Raw genomic sequence first — 22,710 nt, forward strand, 5'->3', positions numbered from 1 at the left:
GCAGGACGGGGCTTCTCCTGTCTGTACCACGTGCAGTCCACACAGGGCGGGGGGGTGGCTGCAGACTTCGTGGTCCTTCAGGGCGACCCCATTTCTACGGTCCTCCCAGTTGGGTCCTGTGCACCTGGGGAGTTCAAGTGCAGTCCCAGGTGTGAAAAGAGGCACTGAGACCGTTTTTCAGTTTGTTGCCTGCTCTACAACCCTTCTGTGTTGACAGTGGTGCCCTGGGGGTGGGGAGGCATGAGGGAGCCCCCCCGCCAGTGCATACATCCCCCTCGCCCTGCCAGGAGCCCCTCTTTGCCGCAAGAGTGATCTACGACCTCCTGTTCTTCTTCATGGTCATCATCATCGTCCTCAACCTGATTTTCGGGGTCATCATTGACACCTTCGCCGACCTGAGGAGCGAGAAGCAGAAGAAAGAGGAGATCTTGAAGACCACCTGCTTTATCTGCGGTCAGTGTGTGCGTGCGGCTGCTCCGACCCCTCCCGCCCCTGCCCTGGCACGCAGTAGGTCAATGCCTCGCAGGCCGGCCGGCCCGCCCGTGGGCAGCCTGAGCGTGCCTTGCCCCGTTCTCAGAGGACCGCAGGAAGGAGCTCTGCTCCAGCCTTGGCCTGCGCACCAGGCCTGCATGGACAAGATGAGGCCCTGGAACTGGTTGTGGAGCTGAGAGCCGGTGCTCGGGCAGCAGCCCCGGGTCCTGACGGCTTCCGCCCTGCGTGGCCACGTGGCCGCAGGTCCGTCACCTGCACCACAGGTGCAGTAAGAGACACTTCACATTCTCATGAGAATTGGGGCCAGAGAACTTACTAACAGTCGTAACGTAGAGCTACAGGAACACACATGGTCACGTGGAGTGCCAACGTGCAAGTAAACGCAGGCCAGCTAGGTGGAGAGCTAGGCGCTGGGTGGTCATTTCAGGATTACTTAGGAAGTGATCAGTACATGGAGGAATTCCTTCTTGGTATGTGCATTTTTAAATGAGTGTTTTCCACTTCCAGACTGAAATGCTGTCGTCTTTGGCCCCTGTAAAGCTTTTCAAGCGTTCTGCTTGGGGATTTCAGGTTGCAGGGCAGGTGTGGGCAGCGTGAGGCATCTGTGCCTCACGCCCTCGGTTCCCCGGACTCTGGCCCTGTGCGTCTTGGCTTTGTTGTGCCCGTGCTCTGTGTCTGAGCAGTCTGAGTAGGAGCGGCTCACGTGACACATCTTCTCACGTGTGCACAGCGTAGCTGTTGCCGCCAGGAAACTGACACGGGCTCAGGACTAGCGTCTGAGCCGCAGGCCTCATTCCCACGTCTCCCTCATCCAGCCGTCCTCTCACAGTCCCCGTGGCGTCGGCTGCCGTGGGCACAGGGGCGAGCTCAGTGGCTGTGCTGTGCCCTGACGTCGGGCTCGTTGGAGTCTGCTCGTAGTGGGAGAGGGCAGAGTGTTTCCTGTAGGAATGCGTTGGGCCTGGTGTGCGTTCTGTGGAGAGGCCCAGGAAGCCAGCCCACCTCATACCTGGTGATGCCACCTTGGAGAGGGTCTGACGCCAGGCCTGCACTGGGACGTGACTTGGGGTGGGGAGAGGGATACGTGGGCGCTCCGAACACTCGCCATTCCCAGTGCTGAACTTGCCCGCTGCAGTCGGCATCCATCCGTGACTCGGCTGTCAACTAACGATGCTTAGGGTGCATTGTTCCTCCTGCATTTGTTAGCTGGCTTTTTATTTTAAGGAAGAATGTTATTGTTTGCATTTGTAACTTTGTAACAGCATGGACTCACGGGATTCTGCTTTATTTCGTTGGTTCTGTTCCAATGCTGACGTAGTTTGTTGTCTCGGACCACACTCAGCATGGCCGGTGAGAGCCCCTCCATCTCCCGTCCTGCCACCGTCATTTTCTGTGACTTGCTTGCTTTTTGGGCCAAGACAGTCCCAGCCCGGACTCTCCTCTCACCTTTGGTGACCCAGCCCACCTGGGACCTGGGTACCAGGTGTGCCGGCACTGCCAGGGCTTGCGAGGGCCCCAGCCGGGGGCAGAGGCCTGTGTGTGCATGAGTGTGCGTGTTCACACACGCCTGTGTTCACGTTGTGTCTGTGTGCGCGTGTGGACAGGGTGAGTTCATGTCGATGGCTCCCGCGCCAGTCCCCAAGGTGCTGTAGTGCGCCTCTCAGGAGGTTAGGAGTCTGTGTGTTATCCACAGCATGTCTGTGTGCTTGCTTGGTCCTAGAGAGGGTGGGAACTCACTTCAGGGTCACTCGGCAGGCCTCGGCAAGAGAGAAACCCGGCAGGTAGAGTCCCAGGCGCTCCCCGCGTCCGTCTGGGCGGGCAGCAGGAGCAGGGAGCCGGCCTCCTCCGGTTGCCTGCCAGGTGGCAGGCTTCTCACTGGCTGACAGCTGAGGCAGGCAGGGGTGACGCAGCACCTGGTCAGTGGCAGAGGTGGGAGTCGGCCTCCAGCCAAACGGACTCGCCTGTTGTCGTGGCACTGTGCGCACCACGACATGGGATGCGTTTGTGAGGCCAGCAGAGCCCACGTGGTCGTGAAGCGGGAGGGAGACCGTGGCTGCCTCCTGTGGACGGTGCCAAGGGCGTGGTTTCTGTGCCCGGGTTGCTCACGTGGGGCCGCGGGCTTTGTGTGTCTTTTAGGCCTGGAAAGAGACAAGTTTGACAATAAGACGGTCACTTTTGAGGAGCACATCAAAGAGGAGCACAACATGTGGCACTACCTGTGCTTCATCGTCCTGGTGAAGGTGAAGGACTCCACCGAGTACACGGGGCCCGAGAGCTACGTGGCCGAGATGATCAAGGTGAGTGGGAGGCGGCCACCCGGCGCAGGTGTGGGCACCGCCATTTCTGCTCGGCTCAGAGCGTGGTCCTGGCACGGAGGGCAGCTTCACGGTGGAAACGGGCCCTTCCCAGGGGGTGGTGCTGTCCCCTGACCTCCGGGTGCTGGGCCAGGTGACCCTGAGACCCAGGCAGCTGCAGTCAGCCCTGCCTGGCCCAGGGAGATCAGCCCTGGAGCGTGAGCAGGGGCCGGATACAGCCCACCTGCCCTCCTCTGGCCAGTCTCCATTTCTCCTTTGACGCCCCTGCTCTGTTCTGCAGGGAGCGCCCCAGTGTCTGTCAGCGCAGGTGCGTGTTGGCCTCCCCCAGCACTGGTCAGCATGGCCTCCACCATGCCTCTCACAGGCACTGTGTGACTCCTAGGAAGAGACCCTGTGCTGGAGGAGCCAAGTCCCACTTCATCTTCCTGGTGGTGGTGGGGCCCTGCGGGCTGCCAGCCCCTCTCCCGGGGTTCTGGGAAGGCAGCCAGCGTGTGCTGGCATGTCCCAGACCGGTGCCTCAGTTCCCTGCACGTGACGCAGTGGGAGGCATGAGCACCAGCTCACCCTGGGCAAGGTGGGCGTGAGCTTCCGAGAAGCCCCGGTGATTCACTGCCTCCGCTTCCTTCCCGCCGCCCTGGCCGGGAGTGCTCGTCAGGTTTTCCCGAGCCGGCCTTTCTGCGTGTGCATGGTCAGGAGAGTCTCTCCGGGCTTGTCCTGCCTCGCTCCCTGAGGTCAGCTGTGTTCCTGTAAGTGTCGCCATTCACGTGCCAGGTGCAGGAGTGTGTCTCACGCCCTGCCTCGCGGTCCCATTGTTGGCCGGGGCCCCTCCCAGGCCGGGCTGTCACCTGCACCCTGGGCTCCTTCTCTGCATCTGGTTGTGTGCGGCGCAGGTGTTAGCAGATGTGTGGGTCGTGCGGGAGCCTTGTGAACATTCACGTCCTGCTCAGTCTGCAGAAGCCGTGGGTGCCTGCATCCCCTCTGAGAAGTAAGGCTCGGGGGCGGGGCAGGGCAGGCAGCAGCCAGAGGAATTAGCGGCCAGGCCCATTAGGTGCCAGCGTGGAAGTCGTCCTGACTCTGTGTCCAGTCCTCTTCTGCAGTTCTTCCCCGTCCAGTCCTGTAGCCGCTGTTAGGACCAGGTAGGGACCAGAGAAAGAAGAGAGCGTGCATTTGACTGGCTCGCAAAGGGGCTGAAGGGGGAGGAGACGACGGAGCCTGAGACCCGCAGAAGGGGGAGAGAAAGATGCCGTCTGGAATGGGATGGCCGCTGGGAGCAGCTCGGTGGGGCTGAGCCAGGGAGCGGGGCTGACCCCAGGGCTCGGGCCCTGGAAGCTGTGCTGCTGTGGGAAGCCGCCGTGCTGCTGATCTGGGCCCCTGGTTGTCACAGGCGCCTGTGGCATTCCTGGGGCCCATCCTGCCTCTGCATGTCCCCTGGTGCCAGGTTAGTGCCTGGCTGTGCGGTCACAGCCCAGCCACTCTGTGGGTCACAGAGACCGCAGGAAGTCCTGTGAGTGGTCACCTGATGAGGATTACGGACTCGGTGACCTGTGTCCTGCCCCGGACCCAGCCAGGCCGCCAGCACCCGGTCCTTCCCCATCCGCCTCACTCGCCAGTTGTCTGAGATTTACTAAGAGAAAGCGCAGACCAGTGGCGTGTCAAGCAGCTTAGGGAAGCGTGACACACACCCCCACCCAGCCAGAAGCAGGGCGTGACCCTTGCCAGGGACTCGTCCAGGACCCTGTGATACCAGCGTGTGGGCTGCGTGAGCCTTAGCATAGTGGCAAAGCGTTCGCATTTCACCCACACGCAGGCTCTCTTGGGCCGTAAACGCTCTTGATGACTTGTGATACACAGTGCAGCCTGAACGCCATGCACGGAGCTGTTAGACGCTGCACTGCGAGGGAACAGTCTGCTCGTGTTCAGTACACAGTTTGTTAAAACTATCCTCCATCCACGGTTGGTTGAATCCACGTGTGGTTAAATCCACACAAGAGGAACCCAAGGAAGGACATGGAGGGCAGTCAAAGGCATCTAGGCCTGAAGCCACAGGAGTCCCTACCGGGCGCCTAAAGAGCGTGCCACCCACAGTGGGGCAGGGAGGGGCTTGGGTACTCCTCTGACTCCTGCAGCAGGGCCAGAGCCCCAGGGGTCCACAGAGCTGCGGTGGAGCCGTCCACCTGCTCTCGACTTGGACCCTACCTGCAGTGCCCCTGGGAAACAGAGCGGCCGGGGCTCCCGGGCCTTCTTGCCAAGGGGGAGACCTCCCACCCGCCGCTTCTGCAGGCGCAAGTCCAGCCATCGTTCTGCGGAGGGAGGAGGCCTGCCTGCACCCGTGCCCCAGGTGGGCAGTGCTGCCACACACACTCTCCCTGGTTCCCTCTGGAGCTGTCCTGCCGCCGTGTGACAGCTCTTCTCTCTCCCGCTGGAGATGGTGTGTTTCTCGCTGGCCCTGAAGGAACTCCGCAAGAACCGCTCGGGCCCTGCTGTGGGTGCGGTGGCCGCTGTCTGTGCAGACCCCACAGAACATGCAGTCTCTCCTGTGCTCTGCTTTCACTGGAGGTGGGACATCCCTGGGAAGCCAGCCTGGTGTCCACCAGTGTGAAGTGTGAGGTTCAGCCCTGCTCCCTCCTGGCCCGTAAGCCTGGGCAGATGGGACGTTGCTGACCGAAGTGCCCCATGTGCACACTCGTGGGTGGGAGGCGTGAGAGCCACGAGTGAGACCTGGTGGGTAAAAGGTACTCCGGGGTCCAGTCGTGGATTGAGAATACTCTGAGCAAAACCAAGTACTGAACAGGAACAGACTTCCTTCCTCATCATTGTTCCTAAGCACCTGCAGGCAGGTGTTTGCATAGCGTTTACATGAGTGGGTGGTCCTGCCATCTGGAGAGGAGCAAGGTCCCTGAGAGGTGCTGGGCTGGGTGCAGGTGCAGCCAGCTGGGGCCTGGCAGTGGCGATGGCAGAGGTGGCGTTTCCTGTAGCTCCGGGACCACGAGAGGCCCAGGCCCTCAGACATCAGATGGCCATCTCAACCCTAAGAACTTCCTCCTGTGGAAAATCCCTCTGCCTTCCTCTCTCGAAACTGTAAATCTTTCGGTGACCTTAACTTTTGAGGTTACAGTTCTTTGTTGAGTTGGTCGCAGATTCTTGTCAAGTCCAGCTACAGGTTTCGTTTTGCTTTCATGGCCCAGTTATGGCCTCATTCGGTTTTGGGAGCGGGAGCCTGCGTTCAGCAGATCACAGCCGAACAGTCGCGGATATCGTGAGATTACACTTGGGTCCCTGGCAGCTCTGTGCCTTAGCCCAGGCACCTGCTGGCGGGCGGTGCGAGGACTCGCAGGCCGGAGGAACCACAGTGTAGAGTGCCGGGAGGACCCTGGACACAGAACAGGGGTGCAGCCTCGCGCTGCTCATTCAGGCCCCAGCCGGCTGCGCTCCCAGAGCATTGTCACTGCAGGCTGACCACACCTAACCCCGGCTTGCAGGACAAACCCTTTTCCTTTTCCCGTAGGGACTTGAATCTTGGTGCTATCGGAGTTTTGGCGATAGCCTTTTTCAGTAAGCTTGTGTCGCTTAACCTTGATACGCACGTACATTTTCACAGTAACGGATGTGCTGCTCAGCTCTTTTTTGAGTGATTCTAGCACTGTTTGGCTGCATTTCTCCTGCTGTAGATGACAACGTAAAGGGATGTATTTGTGTGAATACGTAGGAAATTCATCCTGGGTGCTGAGGGTTCGGAGACAAGGGCACAGCTGCCCAGGTCCAGGGCAGGAGGCTGTCGTCCTCAAAAGCTACAAACTCGGGAAATGTTGAAAGGGGAGCTGCTGAAGATGAAATGGTATATTAAACCTAAGGCCTCTCTTTGGCGAATGAAATACAGATTTCATTTCCAGCCCGTGGACTTCTGCCTCGCTGCCCTGAGTCTTAAACAGCACACGTAAAGCAGGGGATCAGGTAGACGGCTGGCCGTCCACACTGCAGGTGCCCCGGGAGCTCAGGCTGCTCTGTGGCTTGTCTTTGCTGGGACAGCACGTTCACCAAGTGCTCACACGGAGGGTAAGATGGGACAAGAGCCTCCCGCACCGTAGGGGCCTGAGCAGCCGGGAGTGCACCAGTGTGCAGTTTGAGAAGGAGCAGGCTGAGCTGGCTGGATATTAGCTGGTAAGAGGTTGTGTTCAGGTTCTCAGTGTGGAATAATCCCCTTAGCTGTCCCCGCAGTGTAGTTGGTGGCACTCTCTGCATTCGTACCAACGGACACTCCAGGGCCACACAGCCGGACCAGAGGGGCTGGGTCAGAGCCTGACAGCGCGTGCAGGTGTGGCTGCCAGCAGGGTGGCCTCTGTGGAGGCACTCGCGGCCCTCTCTGTCACACACCTGCAGCCACTGGTCCGGCTGCACCTGGCTTTTCTGAGCAGGCTGGCTCATCCCCTCGGCTCCCCACTAGCAGTGCTGGAGTTGCTGACTGTGGAAGAGGGCAGCTGAGCAGAGGCCGCACGGGGCAGGGAGCAGAGGGAAGAGCTAAGCTGGAAATCAGCAGGACAGCTCTGTGGGCCAGGTGTTGACTCCCAGTGGATAGGGTTTCATTCTCAGCTCTGCCCCCAGCACGGTGCCACTCCTAAAAGTGCACGAGAAGTGGATTAAAAGATGTTTATTTTGGTGCAAAAAATGATTTAAACCCATGCATAGTTTTTTCTTAATATGCATTTCCATCAGCTGCCTGAAGACCTCGTACGCATGTATTGCAAACATTTGCTGACCAAAATAAACATCTCTGAATTGCATTATGCAGCAGCCGTGCTGACGTCTCCTCATGCTGCAGAGGGTGGTTGAAATGACGTGAGTGCTCGTGAGAGTGGCTCGTGAATGCCTGTTCACCTGAGGTTGCTAAAAGCAGGTAACTGCTGGGCCCTCACCTAAGCCTGACAGGGGTGGCACGTCTGCCCGCCAGACTCCGGGAGAGACAGCGGCTGTCAGTCACAGGGGAAGGGACTCAGCGGAGCCATAGCCAGATGGGAGCCCTGTGACTCATCGCGACAGAGCAGCTCCCGGCTCGGACAGCAGGGGCAGCCGTCACCCTGCAGGCTTCTGCTGACTCTCAGAGCTGGGAGACAGCCCTGTCTCCCTCTCTCTTCCTCTCTCCCTCTGCATTCCCACACACCATACACAGTATCCTATGGGAGGTCATCTTTTAAAAAATTATTTTCTTGGAAGATCAAGTGACACAGAGATCCTCTAACCACTGGGCCAGGTCCAAAATGGCCACGGCAGCTGAGGCTGGACAAGGCCAAAGCCAGGAGCCCAGAACTCCATCCAGATTCTCTGCATAGGCCACTCGGCCCATCTTCCGCCACTTTCCCAGGCGCATTGGCAGGGTGGCTGGATTGGAAGCTGAGCAGCCAGGACTGGCACCTGCGCTCCGCCTGGGACGGCCGTGCTGCAGGCAGCAGCTTTAACCCCTGCACCGCAGCGCTGGCCCCCGTGGGAGGTTCTCCACTGTGCTGCGTTCTCTGCGTGCCTGAGCCATGCGGGGATGTGGAAGCAGAGGAATGATTGTCCAGACCAAGAGGGGGAGCCCAGGTCCTGCACCCCTGTGTGCCCAGCGCGTTCCTGGCAGTCAGGAGTTTGCACCAGAAAGCACTGGAGACCTCTCCTGAGCATGGTCCCCAAGTGCAGGAGCTCTGCTGGGATTCAGCAGGGTTCAGGACATGAGGGGCACCGGGACGCAAGGGGCCCTGTCCCCAGCCCTTGGGTCGGCCAGTGCCGTTCACAGAGGCCAGACTGGGAGCTGAACGCCGCCGTCACCACCTCCCGCTTGGAAAGGGGAGCTCGTGGCAGCCTCACCCCTCTGACGGCCAGGAGAGCCGGGTGTGCTGCACAGCCGCAGACGCACAGCTTTCTGCCTGCGGAACCCAGCGACGCGGTGATGGGCCCGGGGAGAGGAGCGCTGGACAGCAAGGGCGGCCCCAGGCTCCTGTGGACCACAGTCAGATAGGATTGAGGCCCTGGGGCGCCTGAGAGCAGGGCCGGCTGGGCGAGGAACTCAGCCTGGAGACGCAGCCGTCGTGAGCTCAAGGACGTTAGAAACTGGAGTCCCTGCCAGACGAGACGTGGGCTGCAGGAGAGAGAGCGAGGCAGAGCCCAGAGGGCGCCCCTGGCCTTCCCTGCACCCGAGGTGTCCCTGTCGCCTGGCAGGTAGGTGGGCAGGGCCTGGCAGTCGGCGAGGTGAGTGGGCACCCTGTGCCTCGTGCAGGTGGGCAGTGATGAGCACAGACTTTCCCGCAGGCTTCTGGTGAGGCTGCGGGGAGGAGGGAGTGCCCTGGCCGGCTCCTGGGCCGAGGCTCTTGCTGTGACAGTGCTGTCACTGCTGTACCAGCAGCTTTCCTGCCGAACCCTGGAGTCCAGGGTGTCTGGTAAAGGTCACTTGGGCTCCCGACAGCCCTCCACGGGGCACAGGATACAGGCTGTGCTGCCCTGTAAACCCGATCCCCAGAATGTGGCCCGAGGGAGGGAGGCGTGAAGAGGGAGCTGGCGTTGGCTTCTGGGTCGTGGAAACGGTGCGTCAGCACCACCGGACTTGCTGGCTTCACGGCCAGCCCAGCTCTCAGCCTGCCCTGTGCTCCTGAGCTGGCGCTCCGAGGTGGCGGCTGCACCAGGCAGCCCCAGCTTCCCCGCCCGTTCTCACCATCCAGCGTCCAGGGAAAGCAGTCACTGCTCGTCCTGCGCCCACTTCCTGTTCGGAAGCCCCTGGCTGCTGCTCCTGGCACATCCTGCTCTTCCTGGAGGGTGCGGAGGGGGTGGGGTTGCCAAGCAGAGCTTGTTTGGGAAAGCAGCACCCAGGGAACCAGGGCTGCCAAGTCTGACCCTGGAGACCTTGGCCTTGGGATGTGAGGTTGGGCACAGCAGGTGTCAGGTACCACCCGAGGGGGCCACGCTCCCCGGAACCAGTTCTCCCCACTGGTTAGTTGACTGGGTCGGGCAGGGGGCTAGATGCACATCTTGGAAATGTGCATTCTGTTCTCGTTCCAGGAGCTTTGGGAAGTGCCCTCATGTAACACAGCTGTGCACACACACATTTCTGCCAACTCAGCAAGCCTGAGCGGCTCCGCCTCCGCTACCCCCTCCCCAGCGGGCCTGTCCCATTTGCCCTTCCAGTGCCACACCCCCTGGTGACAGTTTTAAGTCCTTTGCCTTACGTAACTCCTTTGTTTCCTGTTGGTGCTAGTGTTGGCCGAGAAGGACGGAGCTAGGCTGTGGTGTCACTTGCTGCTGACAAGTGTAGCCATGACATGCTCTCACCTGGCGTGCGCCCCCGGCCTGACTGGCCATCAAGCACGTCCCTGTAGCTGCCTGCCTTGAAGCGCACATCTTTGAGTGCAGCCTACTGGCACGTCTCGGGCACAGCGGGACCGGGAGAGGACAGCATCCCATCCGTATGGGATGCCTGGGCTGTAGGTCAGGGCTTTAACCTGCTGTGCCACAGCACCAGCCCCCTAACTTTTAAAGTTGAAACCGGTGAGCACGCAGGGAACAGGCCTGTCCAGCAGCTGGTGGCCCGGACTTCAGTCCTGCTGCTTGGGTCCCCTGGGAGCTGGGGGGTAGTGTAGTCACTGCAGTGGAAGGTTTCAGGGTCGGACCAGACACTGAGGTTTTTCACTTTGCACAAAACCTGTCTCCTCAGGGCCTCAGTGTTACCACCTGTAAAATGGACCAGGTCTCTGATGCCATCTGTAGCTCTCAGATGCCACGAAGCAGCTTGCCACATGGTGCCGGGAGTTTGTGTAGATGCACTAGGGAAGAGAGGGAGAGGGGCCAGCATGCAAGGGGCAGGCGTGGGAAGAGACTTGGAAGGGCCCGAGGAACTGGATTAACAAGGACACGAAGCCGTGTGGCCCCACCAGCCACGCACGGCGGTGGTGACTTCGAGCAGAGCCGCTTCAGTCCAGAAGTCTGCCAGAGACCGAGCCCTCGCCTGGCACAGCTTAGCGGGCCCCTGTCATGTGCACGCCGGCCTGTTTGTGCAGCTAGTGGGTGTGGGGGTGTGGCCAGACAGTACTTTTCCCAGAAATAGCAACAGAGAACTTGGAAAGCTGTGGAGGCCTCAGATAAACAGTGGATACTATATAAAAGTAAGAGATCAGAGTTCGGACTGACAGGGTCCAGAAGGGAACAGGAGAACCACTGGAAATGGCGACAGCCCCATAGCCATGAGAACATGATGGAGGTTTCTTTACCCTTCGCTGAATGAAAACAGTGGTGTTGCCTAAGCAGAATGTCACAAGATGGCTTGGATGCTGATTTGGGAGAAGGGTGACTTAGCTTGGTTCTTCGTTACTGATCTCAGCTGCTCGGGCCCGACCCTGGACCCGCTGGAGGGCAGCTTCCCCAACCCCCAACATCTGGTATCTCTAGCCTGTCAGCCCCAGGTGCCCAAGACCCTGCAGGCCACTCCCAAAGCGAGCCCGGCTTTCTCACGGTTGTACCTTTGGCCCCAGAAGGACTTGAGGAGAGTGATCCTGTAGTTGGCTCTGTCCAGGGATTTCATCAGAAAGGGGTGTGGTTCTCTGTGCTGGCGGGAGCTTGTCTTTGAACAAACCGTGTCCGGGAAGGGTAACTGCCCAGCCCAGCCCAGCCCAGCCCAGTGGGAGGTTTTATAATGTAACTTACTGGGTCACGTTGCCCAGAGCTTAGCATCTTAACATGAGAGCAGCTTAACAACCTTTACTGGCATAGTCGGTAAAAGAAATCAGTAGCTCTGAAAAAAATGTATAATTTTTTATTTTAAAGACAGAAGGGGAGACAGGGGTTCCCTCATGCCCTGGTTCACTCCCCAGATATGCACAACAGCAGAGGCTGGGCCAGGCAGAAGCTAGGAGCCAGGAACTCCATCTGAGTCTCCCATGTGGGTGACAGATAACCCTGGTACTTTGAACCGTCACCAGCCACCTTCCAGTGTTAGCAGGAAGCTGGAATCGGGAGTGGAGCTGGGACTTGAACCCAAGCCCTCCAATGTGGCATGCCAGTGCCTCAAGCAACATCTTGAACTACCGTGCCAAAAATTCACCCTGCCTAAAATTTTTTTAAAGATTTATTTATTTGAAAGGCAGTTACAGACAGTTTGAGAGAAGGAACAGTGGAGATCATCCATCGGCTGGTTTGCTCCTCCACGTGGCCACAATGGCCAGGGCTGGACCAGGCCGAAGCCAGGAGCCTGGAACTCTATCCAGGTCTCCCATGTGAGTGGCAGGGCCCCAAGCACTCAGGCAATCGTCTGCCGCTTTCCCAGGGGCGTTAGGGAGCTTGATTGGAAGTAGAGCAGCCTAGACTTGAACCAGTGCTGAGACGGGATGCGGCATCACAGGTGGTAGCTTACGCCTCTGCCACAATACTGGCCCCGTCTACAGTTTTATCCCAAAGCAAGAAAGCTCCCTTTGCACTGACATCGGAGCCAGTCTGTGGCCCACGGGGCTGCCTGTGCTCCAGCGCTGTGACCTGGCGCAGATGACAGCGATCTATGGCACACAGGTGCTTCGAGAAGCTCTTGGAAAATGGAATTGACAGTTGAGTTTATTTTGTTGCAGAAAACTGTTTGACATCTATTCATAGCTTTCGTCCATCAAATGCATGCTGTGAACTTTTCAAACACCTCTTATCTATTCGGAGTTTCTAAATGTATTTTTAATTTTTATTTCTTTTGAGAGGCAGAGAGAGAGGCACAGAGAGCCACCATCCAGTGGTTCACTTTCCAAATGCCAGCAAAAGCTAGTGCTGGCCTGGGGCTGCAGCCAGGAGCCAGGAGCTCTCTGTGGATCTCCCGCGTGGTGGCAGGGGCCCACGTCCTTGAGCCTTCGGTGCTGTCTCCTGGGGTCTGCACTGGCACGGACTCGGGCAGAGCTGGGTGCTGAGCCCAGGCACGCGGAGGCGGGACACAAGTGGCTTAACTGGCATCTAACTGCGAAGCTCAATGCCACCCGGATTTCTAAAAAGTTTCTGCAGCAAGATAAGCATCTCTGAATTCCATTTTCCATGAACCTTCCATCAGGCCCTCCTCCTGCTGCACGGTGCTTTCCGGTTTATAGGCAGCACACCCCCGTCAGACCCTTACAGCAAGCGCGGTAGCGGGCTGACTCGGCCCCTCTGTTCTCGGCCTCAGCTCCGGGTATGTGACGCTGCGGATCTTCGTGCTGACAGGTTGCTGAGTGTGGCGCAGACGCACAGAGCTCGTGAGATGCGGGATCCTCCGTGTGAGTCCGGTCTGCTGAGCTCTGCGCTTGGGGGCTAACCCACAAGTGGGAGGTGCGGGGTCCGTTTCCGACTTAGCAGACTGCATTTCTGGATCAGGACGTAGGCCGTGCTCTGCTCCCTCACGCTGCCCAGGTTGCCGTGAGCTGCCTTTTGCGTGGCTGTGGTTGCGACCATCGCCAGACCAATGCTGCGCCTCTTCCTGTCTGAACTCCCGCTCTCCTGGTGCTGATCGATGTGGGAGAAGTGTCACCCGGGAGAGTTTCCTCATAAAAATCCTCAGGGCCCCAGCTCTGTATCCCTCTCGCTCCGAGTCCCTGGTCGGGTGTGTGAGGTTGTTAACAGAGAGGATGTGGCAGTTTGAGTCACTGAACACAAATATCGCCGTGAACATTATCCGCTCAGGGCTACCGGGGTTGTTTTTTTTTTTTTTTTTTTTTAATTTATTTTTTTGCTCTGATCCTAGAAAAATGAGCTGGAAAGAGTCTGCCCTTTGTTCTTCCAGGTGGCAGTAAGCCCCTAGCTGAGCAGGAGCAGGTGACCCAGGGAACAGGGAGCGCGTCTGCCCCCCTCCCCTCTGCTCACTGCTGTCACCTGAGCATTCCAGGCGGCCTGGGGACATCCAGTTTGCCTGCCTTCCTGGTGAGGGAAGCAGAGGCGGTCACAGCAATGTGACAGCAGCCCCTGTTTCTAGGATCGCCGCCTGCCCCGGGACCCCCTGTTCCACCCTCAGGCCGCCCGGCCAAAGCGCCGCTGCAGGGGAGGCAGGACCCTGGCCCTGAGCTCACTGGCTCCCAGGTGACCGTTTGCTCTGCAGGCTTTCTCAGAGCAGCCTCTTCAGCTGAACCTAGCAAAGGGAAAAAAACAAACAAGAAAACCAAAAAACCGGCTTCTCAGAATGATTAGCATTTGCATCACACAGTCCGACTTCCTCCTCCCCCTCCTCTCACCCCCTCCCCTTTCCAGTCAAGAACACTGTACGGGGCTGGTCAGTGCCACCCCCATGTCTAAAACTCCCGTGTGTGCTCCGCGGGGACTTTTCCAACCTTACCTAGAAGAGAGCTCACCAGAACCTCAGCACTGCGGCCAGCCTGCTTCCTGCCGCGGCTTCAGTTTGGAGGAAGCGCCTGCACGGGCAGGGCTGCGGGAGCACAGGGCCGTCGCCGCCGATGGTGCCTCAGGCCTTGGTATGCGAGGTGCCAGCAGCAGGCACGGAGGGAAGCCGCAGCCCCTCCCTCCGCCCACGACCACACGCACTCACCCAGGATGAATCCGTGTGTACGCAGTGTCTGGGTGGAAGTCGACTTCCCCAGCACTGCACGGGCAGCCCAGGCAGTGAGCGGGAGTCCGGAGCTCGCAGACAAGCCGGCACTTTGTCCTCAGGTCTTGGCTGAGCAGGGACCCGCCGGACTGAGGTGCTCTCTCGGCTCCCGTGCTAGCAGTCGGGAGAGGCCGGCACTTTGATTCCAGGGCTCCGATCCCCTGCACCAAGGAACCTTACACCGCTGTAGCGCCCGCCCTTCGGCTCCGGATGCGAAGGCAGCTGGAAATGGGAGAGCGGGAGCTAGAATTGCTGAGTAATTTTAACTGCTGGGTCCTCCATGGTAATCTGAGATGTGATGCAACAGCCCAGAGTGATTATTTAATTAAAATACTGGCACTGCCCACTGTGTGCAGCCACGGTGACAGCGCAGCCTCGCAGGCTGCACCTTCTCGGTAGTTGAGCGTGTGTTCTGTGGCTTAGGGTTTCAGCAGGATGCCACCTACCCCCATGTTTCAGTATTGGGTACCCAGGGAGACCCTGTGGGAAAACACCTAGACCGGGTCTCCTGTGCAGTCAGAGCTCAGGGCCCAAGGTGACCTGCAGCGTGGAAGATGGTTCTTGGCAGTGTGCGGCTTGTTTCTCCAGACTTGATTCAGTTTGATGTCCTGCTCTAAGACGTGTGGGGTTTAACGTGGATGTTGGCAGCTGTTTGTCATTAACTAAACGTTCTAAAAAGCAGCGTTCTGGCTTCAGCTGCGTGCTCCATCTGGGCAGGACCGCAGGCAGCCCCCGTGGGGAAGCACAGCGTCGTCATGGCTCCCTTCTGCCCACGGCAGTGAGGGCAGGCAGCCGGGGCGCAGGGGCCTCCCTGCGTGCAGGCTGAGGCGCTTGGGCCCAGAGCTGGGGCTGCCGTCTGCACGGCTCATCTGCTCCTGAGAGCCCAGCACGCAGCCCCGGCCGCGGCACAGGAGTGTACGTGGCTGCTGGGTGCAGGCGGTCTGGTCTTCTTCACAGCCTTCCCTGCAGTCACCCACGCTGTGAATGAAGGGCGGCTGGCTGGGCAAACCGTCTTCCTCTGTCCTCATCCAGTCGCTTGTTCCAGAGAGTTCGGGCGCTGAGGGTATTTAAACGCCGTGTGTAGGCTTCAGCATGAGCTTCCCGGTGTCTCTGGAGGACCTTACTCAGGGCGACAATACGGGAAACCTCTGTTTTCATGTAGGGCTTGCTAAGCAAATGAACATAAGGAAGATTTTGAGAGCCAGGTTTTTGATGAATTTGCTAACATTTTGGGCAGTTGAGGCCCCTTTTGCATGTGACAGAAGGGACCCGCAGCCCAGTTCTCTGGCTGCTGTGTCTGTGCTCAGACCCACCCACCCTGTGGGCCTTCCCTCTCTGCTGCTCTTCCACCTGGCCTCCACGCTCTTGCCGCCCACACCAGGGTCACCTGGGGACACCTGCTCTCCCTTTGCAAGGCCAGGTGCCAGTGTGCCTGTGCTGTGAACTGCGGAGTAACACAGCCGCCCCCAGCCCATGTCCTCTCCTCCCACAGCCAGGACGCGCATTCGTCAGTGGTGCCCATGCAGGAAGCAGGGGAACCAAGTCCCTATTGTGTTCTGGTTGCTCAACCGAGCTGGGCTCCTACTTCCTGGGCCCCTGAGGTTTGGGGCAATTGCTCTGAGAGGAGTCGCAAGGTGGCTTGGCTTGTCTGTGCTGTTTGTCTTTTCCCCACTGGTGGTTCTATGTATGGCTGTGTTTGGTAGTACGCAGCCTGGAGTCCAGAGAGTTGAATGGCCTTACTGGAATACAGGGAATTGTGATTTACTGTAAACAGGTTACCATCTCCCGTGCATAACAGAGTGGCAAACCGGGGCTGGGGCCATGCCCAGCCTGCGCCAACATTTGTTAATAAAGTTTTATTGGAACACAGCTGCACCTGCCCAGTGCAGAGCACGTGCTGGACAGCAGAGACACAGTGCTGCCGGCTGCGGCCTCCCCATGACGCCCCTGCGTTTGTCTCCCCGTGGGCCACAGGAACGCAACCTCGACTGGTTCCCACGGATGCGAGCCATGTCCCTGGTCAGCAGCGACTCGGAGGGCGAGCAGAACGAGCTGCGCAGCCTGCAGGAGAAGCTGGAGTCCACCATGAGACTGGTCAGCAACCTCTCGGGGCAGCTGTCGGAGCTCAAAGACCAGGTGGGTGAGGGCGCGGCCCCGTGCACCTGCTGGTGCTGCCAGGGGCGGCTTCTCACAGGAAGCAAACCGGAGCGGGGGCGCTGTAGTGCGCTCCTTCCCTCGGACTGTGTAGATAGCAGCGTGCCACCGTCGCCCACACGCTGCCGAGGGGCCAGGAGAGGACCCCCGTCCGCTCAGCCTCTGCGCCCTGGGACCTCAGGCTCCAGTCCGGCCAGAAGCGTCTTGCCCATGGGCCGGCTCTGGCGTGGTCCTCGAGTTTCTGGCTGAGGTAGTTGCTCGGTGCGCCTACCTCTTCACTCCTCCGCACCCAGGAAGCCCGCAGGACCGGCTGAGAGCCAGCCACTCTTGGAGGGGCTTCTCAGGCTTGAGTGTGCACACATGTGTTTTTTTTTTTTTTTTTTTTTTTTTTTTGCTTTGTAAAATAATTATTTTTTGTTAGTTTGAAAGGTAGGGGGCAAGAAATCTTCCTCATGCTGGTTCACTCCTCAAATGCCACCAACAGCCGGGAGCCAGAAAGCAGATCCAGGTCTCCCTTGCGGTAGCAGGGACCCAAGTACAGGGGCAGTCAACTGCTGCCTGCCCGGGAGTGTTAGGCATGGGAGGCGGGAACCAGTCACTCCGTGCAGGCCAACACCCATTCTCCCCGAGTGTGTGTATTTTTGTCCAACCCCGTTATTCCAGAGCCCCGGGATACCGTCAGGCCCTAGGGTCTCACGTGCATCTCAGTACACACACAGGAGCGGACTAATGAGAAAAGCCCGGCCTGGGGTAGGAGGGCTGCCCACAGCTCTGAGCCCACTGACAGTGAGTAATCACCGGAACGCAGAGTGACGGAACACACCCCGATTACTGTGTCTTACTCACTCTGCACCCCTGCTGTGACACACGTGACCGAGCGGCCCGCGTGCAAGTTGTCGGCTCCCGCTCCTGCCGTGCCCACCCCCTGGCAGGCTGCAGCTGCCTTCTCCCCGTGAGACTGTGGCCACAAGAACGGATTCCAACCTGGGCGCCTGAGCTTCCACTTCAGGACACTGAGCGAAGGAAGGGCTCAGCTCTCTGAGCAGCAAGGCCAGTGGGCCGTGGCCGCCGCCCGTCGGGGAGGCACCGCAGCCCTCGTGTGCCAGCCCGAGCTCCGTCCTGCACACTCACCCCTCACCCTCACCCTCACCCGCTCGGAAAGTCTTTGCTGGTTTGTTCCTGTTGGAATCAGAAACCAAGCCTATCCAGTTTAGTACAGAGTTCTGGGTACGGGTGCTGGGGTGGTCTGGCCACCCTCGCCTACAGGGCTGCGACCTCACGGTGTGATGCGCTCAGGGGCAGTGGTGCGGCCCGCCTTGCTAACAAGGAGCCTCGCTGGAGGAGTGGGTGGAGCCGAGGGGTGAGCAGGACAGATGTGCAGCAGGGCCAGGGTGACCGCTGTCCTCTTGCCCCCCGCCCGCCTTTCCTCCCCACAGACCCCACCCAGCCCCACGTGACGGTGCAGGCGCTCCTGAACCCCCGTCGGGGCTCGCTCGTGTGCATGTTTTGGTCTCCGTCTGCTGGGTTCCGTCAGTTTACTCTGCCTGTCGTGGTTGGCTGTTGGAGGTGTTGGTCAAGCGTCAGGGCCGTGTCATCACTGAGGACACAGTGACTGTCGTGTGCCACCTACCGGATCACGGCACAGGCGTGGCATTCTCACGGTCCACGGTAGGGTTGTTCCTGCAAGTGTGCTTCCACAGCTTCGTCCAGGATGGGTTCACTCCGAAGTCCTTGTGTTGTTTTCTTAGGATTCTCGTTGTCTCTTCCCGTGCACTTTGTTTAGGACGCCTCGTAGTAAACCAGAGCATTGGCTTACGGGGTCGCACGTGGCTGAGGTCCGTGAAGGCACTAGAACCGCACTGCTCATGGCTGTGTTCCGGCTCTTGGTACCTTTTGGGTGCCCTCAGTCCTCCTGTCTCGCGTGCCTGTGCGGAAGCCTTCCAGGGGCAGCGCTGGCTAGAGATGGGCAATGTGTTCCCTGCCTCCGCGGACTCACACTGGAGTGTGGGAGACAGGACTGACGAACACACCGAGTGTGGGAGGGGGTGGCAGTCTGATGGCAGGTGGTGCCGGAGCTCGGTGGCCAGGGACAGACAGGCCTTCACCCCCTTCTGTCCACGCTCAGCCCTCAGCCGCACCAGGCACCGCGTCAGCTTTCTCTGTGCTCCTCGTGGCAAGCGTGCCTGACTGACGGAAAGAGCAGAAAGTACTTGTGTGCTCGTTTGCACGCTGTTCAGAGAGCACACAAGCCAGAGCCCCAGGGCCTGAGCGGCCTTTGTGACACCCGCTGACGCTCGCCTCGTGTGTTCTGGGGCCTGGGTGAGCGCGCACTCGGTTCTGGGCCCCCTCTGACTGTAACCGGTGTTCTGGTAGCTTAGACTGCAGCCCGGGCAGGAACACCCAGTGCAGGCTTGGATCTGAATGTACATACCTAGGGTTAGGGTCCCCCTTCTGCCAGTCCCCTGTGGCCAAATGGGTCCTTGCACAGCACCGAGGGGGGCTACTGTAGGCGCAGGGTGAGCATTCCTGGCGCGTCAGGTGTCGATCACAAGTCTGGAGAGACGCGAGATGCTGGTCCTTCCTCGCGTGTGTTTCGATACAGGTAAGAATGACACACTAGTGCTGCCTCGTGGCACGGTGCTTTCACATCGCATGTGTGAGAACAGGCAGAGGGAACTGATGGCAAGCTGTGTGGATGGGAATGTCGCCTGGCTTTCTTTGGGTCACCTCTCGTGTCCAGGGCTTTTGCAGTCTGAGGTCCTGGTGGTCCCCTTGTCATTGTGACTGGCTGACGAGCACTGTCCAGAGGCCCATGCACCTGAGTGCCGGCCCAGTGTCTTCCCATTTGTCCCTTCGATGCCAGCCATTGTGGTGACAGACAGCCCAGGCAGGCGGCTCCGCCCCGTGTGCTCTGCTGCCGAGACTCTTCTAGGCCTTCTCTCACCCAAGAACAAGGGTCAAGTGCCCCAAAGACTGTTTGGAAAATGTGTTAAAAATACACAGAGACCCTGCGAGTCGCCTTGGCCAGGCCGGGAGCTGATGAGGGAAAAGCTCTCGGCAAGCAGCGCTCTGCAGCTCAGCTCCTCGGCCAGCAGCGTCTACTGCCTGGCCCTCGCCAGCACGGCGGACGGCGCACGCACGGAGCACACCTCTGCCCGGCGCCTCGGATCCCGCACCCCACAGCGCCTTTCCCAGGGAGCCCCCAGCAGCGGCTGCCGCTCTGTCCTGAGCACTGAGAGACACGCCCAGGGGGCTGGCTCTTCCCAGTCCCGTAGGGATTTCATAGCACACATTGGCTCACGTGAAACCCACTGAAGTGTGTGCTGCGTGGCCAGCCCTGTGCCAGGGAGGTCAGGAACACGGTGCCCGCCTCTCCGCAGGGAGGGTGTGTGTCCCCCTCCCTCTGTGGACAGGGGTGGGTGTCGCATCGTCCCCGAGCCAGGCAGCGTTGCCCACGTGAACACTGGCTGCCACGCGTCTGGTGACTCACTCCTGCCCATAGGCAGCCGGGCACGGCCCCCACCCTGGTGTGGGTGAGGAACCAGACTCGGAGACGGTGGGCGACCGAGGCGTCAGGAACAGAGTCTCCCGGATCCCCACGTCTGCGTTCTGAGTCCTCTGGTTTTAGGAAGCCAGAAACCTGCGAGTCGCAGTTAACCCCTTGCAGCCACCAGTTCTTCCCTCAGCTTTCGCTCCCAGGCCAGGACGCGAGGGGCGAAGGGAGGAGCTCAGTGTGGCGGAGCCCCGAGGCAGCCCGGGCCGAGTGGAGTCAGCGTATCTGGGTGTGGGGAGCCGGCCTCGTGTGTGTGGCCGGAGGCCCTGGCTGTACCCACGGCCTGGACTCCTGCCCTGCAGTGGGGTCGTGTCCCCTCTCCTGCAGGGCCTGGCTCGTTTTTCCCTCTAACCAGCACACCCACGGTCCCTGGGGAGCAGTCCGGCGCCGCTGGAGCAGGCAGCTCCGTGGGCCTCCCCACTTTCCAGTGGGCCTGGGAACCTGTTGGAAAGCCAGATCCTGTGCTGCTTTCTGTATGAAAGCTCCCTCGCATGACTGGGCGGCAGAATTCCCCGCCGCGCCCTGGGCTGTGAGTGACGCGGTAGAAAGTGGGTTTCGGAATAAACCCCGACCACAGAGGTCAGCGCGCGGCTGCCGTGCAGCCTGACGCACAGGAAGCGTCTGTGTCTCATGATGAAACTTCTTAACTTTCCAGATGACAGAACAGAGGAAGCAGAAGCAAAGAATCGGTCTTCTAGGACATCCTCCGCACATGAACGTCAACCCGCAGCAGCCGGCCTGAGCCGGCTCGGCGCAGCTGTGGGTCCGCGGTGTAGGAGCGCTCCGCCAGGTCCCGGGATGCGTGTTGTAATCGCGTGTCGGCATGACGACGGTCATCTGTGCCAAAAACGTTACCATGCCTTTTTTGGAAGGACGAAACAAAGCACCTGATTTGCACTTGAAACCAGATGATAGATTTCAAAGTATATGACATGTATTTTGTATTTAAAGCTAGAATAGCCAGTATTTATGTTTTTTATACAACTGTGCAATACAAATTATGCAGTCACCACAAACTTGTAACTGCCGCGTGTCCTGCCGGGAGTCACGTCTTCGAAGCTGGTGTGTTCATTCTCTGTCAAACGGTCAGGCGTCCAGTGCTGCTGCTGCCAGACGCACACGCGGCCCGGGCTCCAGGCCTGCGGGGCCGTGCACCTGTCCTCCAGGGAGGCTGCAGCTCCTGGCACCAGGGCCTCGGGGGCAGTGCCCCACCCATGAACTGTAAAGTCAGCGCTTATTTTAGGAAAAGCAACTTTAGTTTCAAAGATACTTTTAGGCTTCTAAATGGATCATTTAATCTATTTCTTTACATGAAAGAGCCGTTTAGAGGCTCTTACTTTAGCTTGTGAAGAAGTTTCAGAATTTTTTTAAGGGAACTTTCTATGCAATGTTTGGGGTGAATGCGCAGCGCTGAGAGGTCAGTGTCACCTCATGTGTGAATTCTGACCACGGCAGGAAGAACCGCATGATGGATGGCGCCCAGGTTACCTAGTGCAGGCCGAGCCAGCGTAGCGCCGTAGCTAGACGTAGTAGAGCTATATGCTTCCGTGTAAGGGCAAACAGGAACCGTCCCGTTGGCATTCACAGTGGGACGCTGACGTGCTGTCCCTCTGGAAGCCACGTTTGGGTTTTGTTTCTTCGCCACACTGATGTCTTGATGGATGAGAAGTGTGAAAGGAGCCTTTTCTATCTGTTGCCCAGTTTTGTACCTGGATCTCATTTTACAAGAGAATCTCTGCACAGGAGTTTTAAAATGTACCGAAAGCAGAGTCCTGAAATGAGTAGTTTGTAAATGCATATATAAACTATTTAATAAACTGCGCGAAGTAAGAAACCGCGACCGGCTGCAGGCTCTCACTCAGCGTGCCGCTGCGCCCCGACGGCTCGCCCAGCCCCAGGCTTGCTGTAGCTCGGCTGCGGGCAGGCACGGGGGCTCTGCCCCGAACTCCACACCTGCCGCGGTCAGCCTGTGCTGGCCCCCAGAGCCAGAGTGGGGCCCGTGCTCGGTGCCCTTTTCCACACTGACTCTTCTCTAAACACCGTAAATGAGAATCATTACCACCATGTTGGGAACTGGGTCCCGACCAAATTCCTATTAAATGAGTAGTTTCATTGCCAGTGCCTCTACTTTACAAATCTGATAAATTATAAAAATAAATGAATGCTTTTCCAGTCAGCACAGCGAGGTGCTGAAGGATTTTTCCATAATAAGGCAAGTCCCAGATGGACACACTTCCAGCTATAATCCCAACACGATCCCCTGAAATCCCCCAGCACTCTGCCACCAGCAGGGACCTGGCCCTGCCTCATCCTGTGGTCTCCATCCTGCACCCCGACACTCTGCCACCAGCAGGGACCTGGCCCTGCCCCACCCTGTGGTCTCCATCCTGCACCCCGACACTCTGCCACCAGCAGGGACCTGGCCCTGCCTCATCCTGTGGTCTCCATCCTGCACCCCGACACTCTGCCACCAGCAGGGACCTGGCCCTGCCCCACCCTGTGGTCTCCATCCTGCACCCCGACATGCACTCCCACCAGCCGGGACCTGGCCCTTCCTGTATTGTGGTCTCCATCCTGCACCCCGACACTGTGCCACCAGCAGGGACCTGGCCCGGCCCCACCCTGTGGTCTCCATCCTGCAC

At 59.1% G+C, this 22,710-nt stretch overlaps 1 protein-coding gene and 1 long non-coding RNA gene across 2 annotated transcripts in view; one reads left to right on the top strand and one right to left on the bottom strand.

Annotated features, from left to right (window-relative positions):
- The window catches only part of ITPR1 (inositol 1,4,5-trisphosphate receptor type 1), a 296,007-nt gene extending 274,107 nt beyond the window's left edge, over positions 1-21,900 (top strand). Inside the window, exons 56-59 of the mRNA XM_062200352.1 lie at positions 288-453; positions 2,626-2,786; positions 16,336-16,497; positions 20,724-21,900. Of these exons, the coding sequence (XP_062056336.1) occupies positions 288-453; positions 2,626-2,786; positions 16,336-16,497; positions 20,724-20,810 (576 nt within the window). The 3' untranslated portion in view covers positions 20,811-21,900. The remainder of the gene's footprint in view (positions 1-287; positions 454-2,625; positions 2,787-16,335; positions 16,498-20,723) is intronic.
- On the bottom strand, positions 11,555-15,150 carry LOC133766723 (uncharacterized). Its single transcript, XR_009866740.1, has 2 exons — positions 14,092-15,150; positions 11,555-13,887 (listed from the first exon to the last, which is right to left on the bottom strand). It is a non-coding gene; the product is annotated as an uncharacterized LOC133766723 (long non-coding RNA).
- Positions 21,901-22,710: the final 810 nt, after the last annotated feature.

The sequence above is a fragment of the Lepus europaeus genome, chromosome 9 (assembly GCF_033115175.1).
Source record: "Lepus europaeus isolate LE1 chromosome 9, mLepTim1.pri, whole genome shotgun sequence".
Classification (NCBI taxonomy): Eukaryota; Metazoa; Chordata; class Mammalia; order Lagomorpha; family Leporidae; genus Lepus; species Lepus europaeus.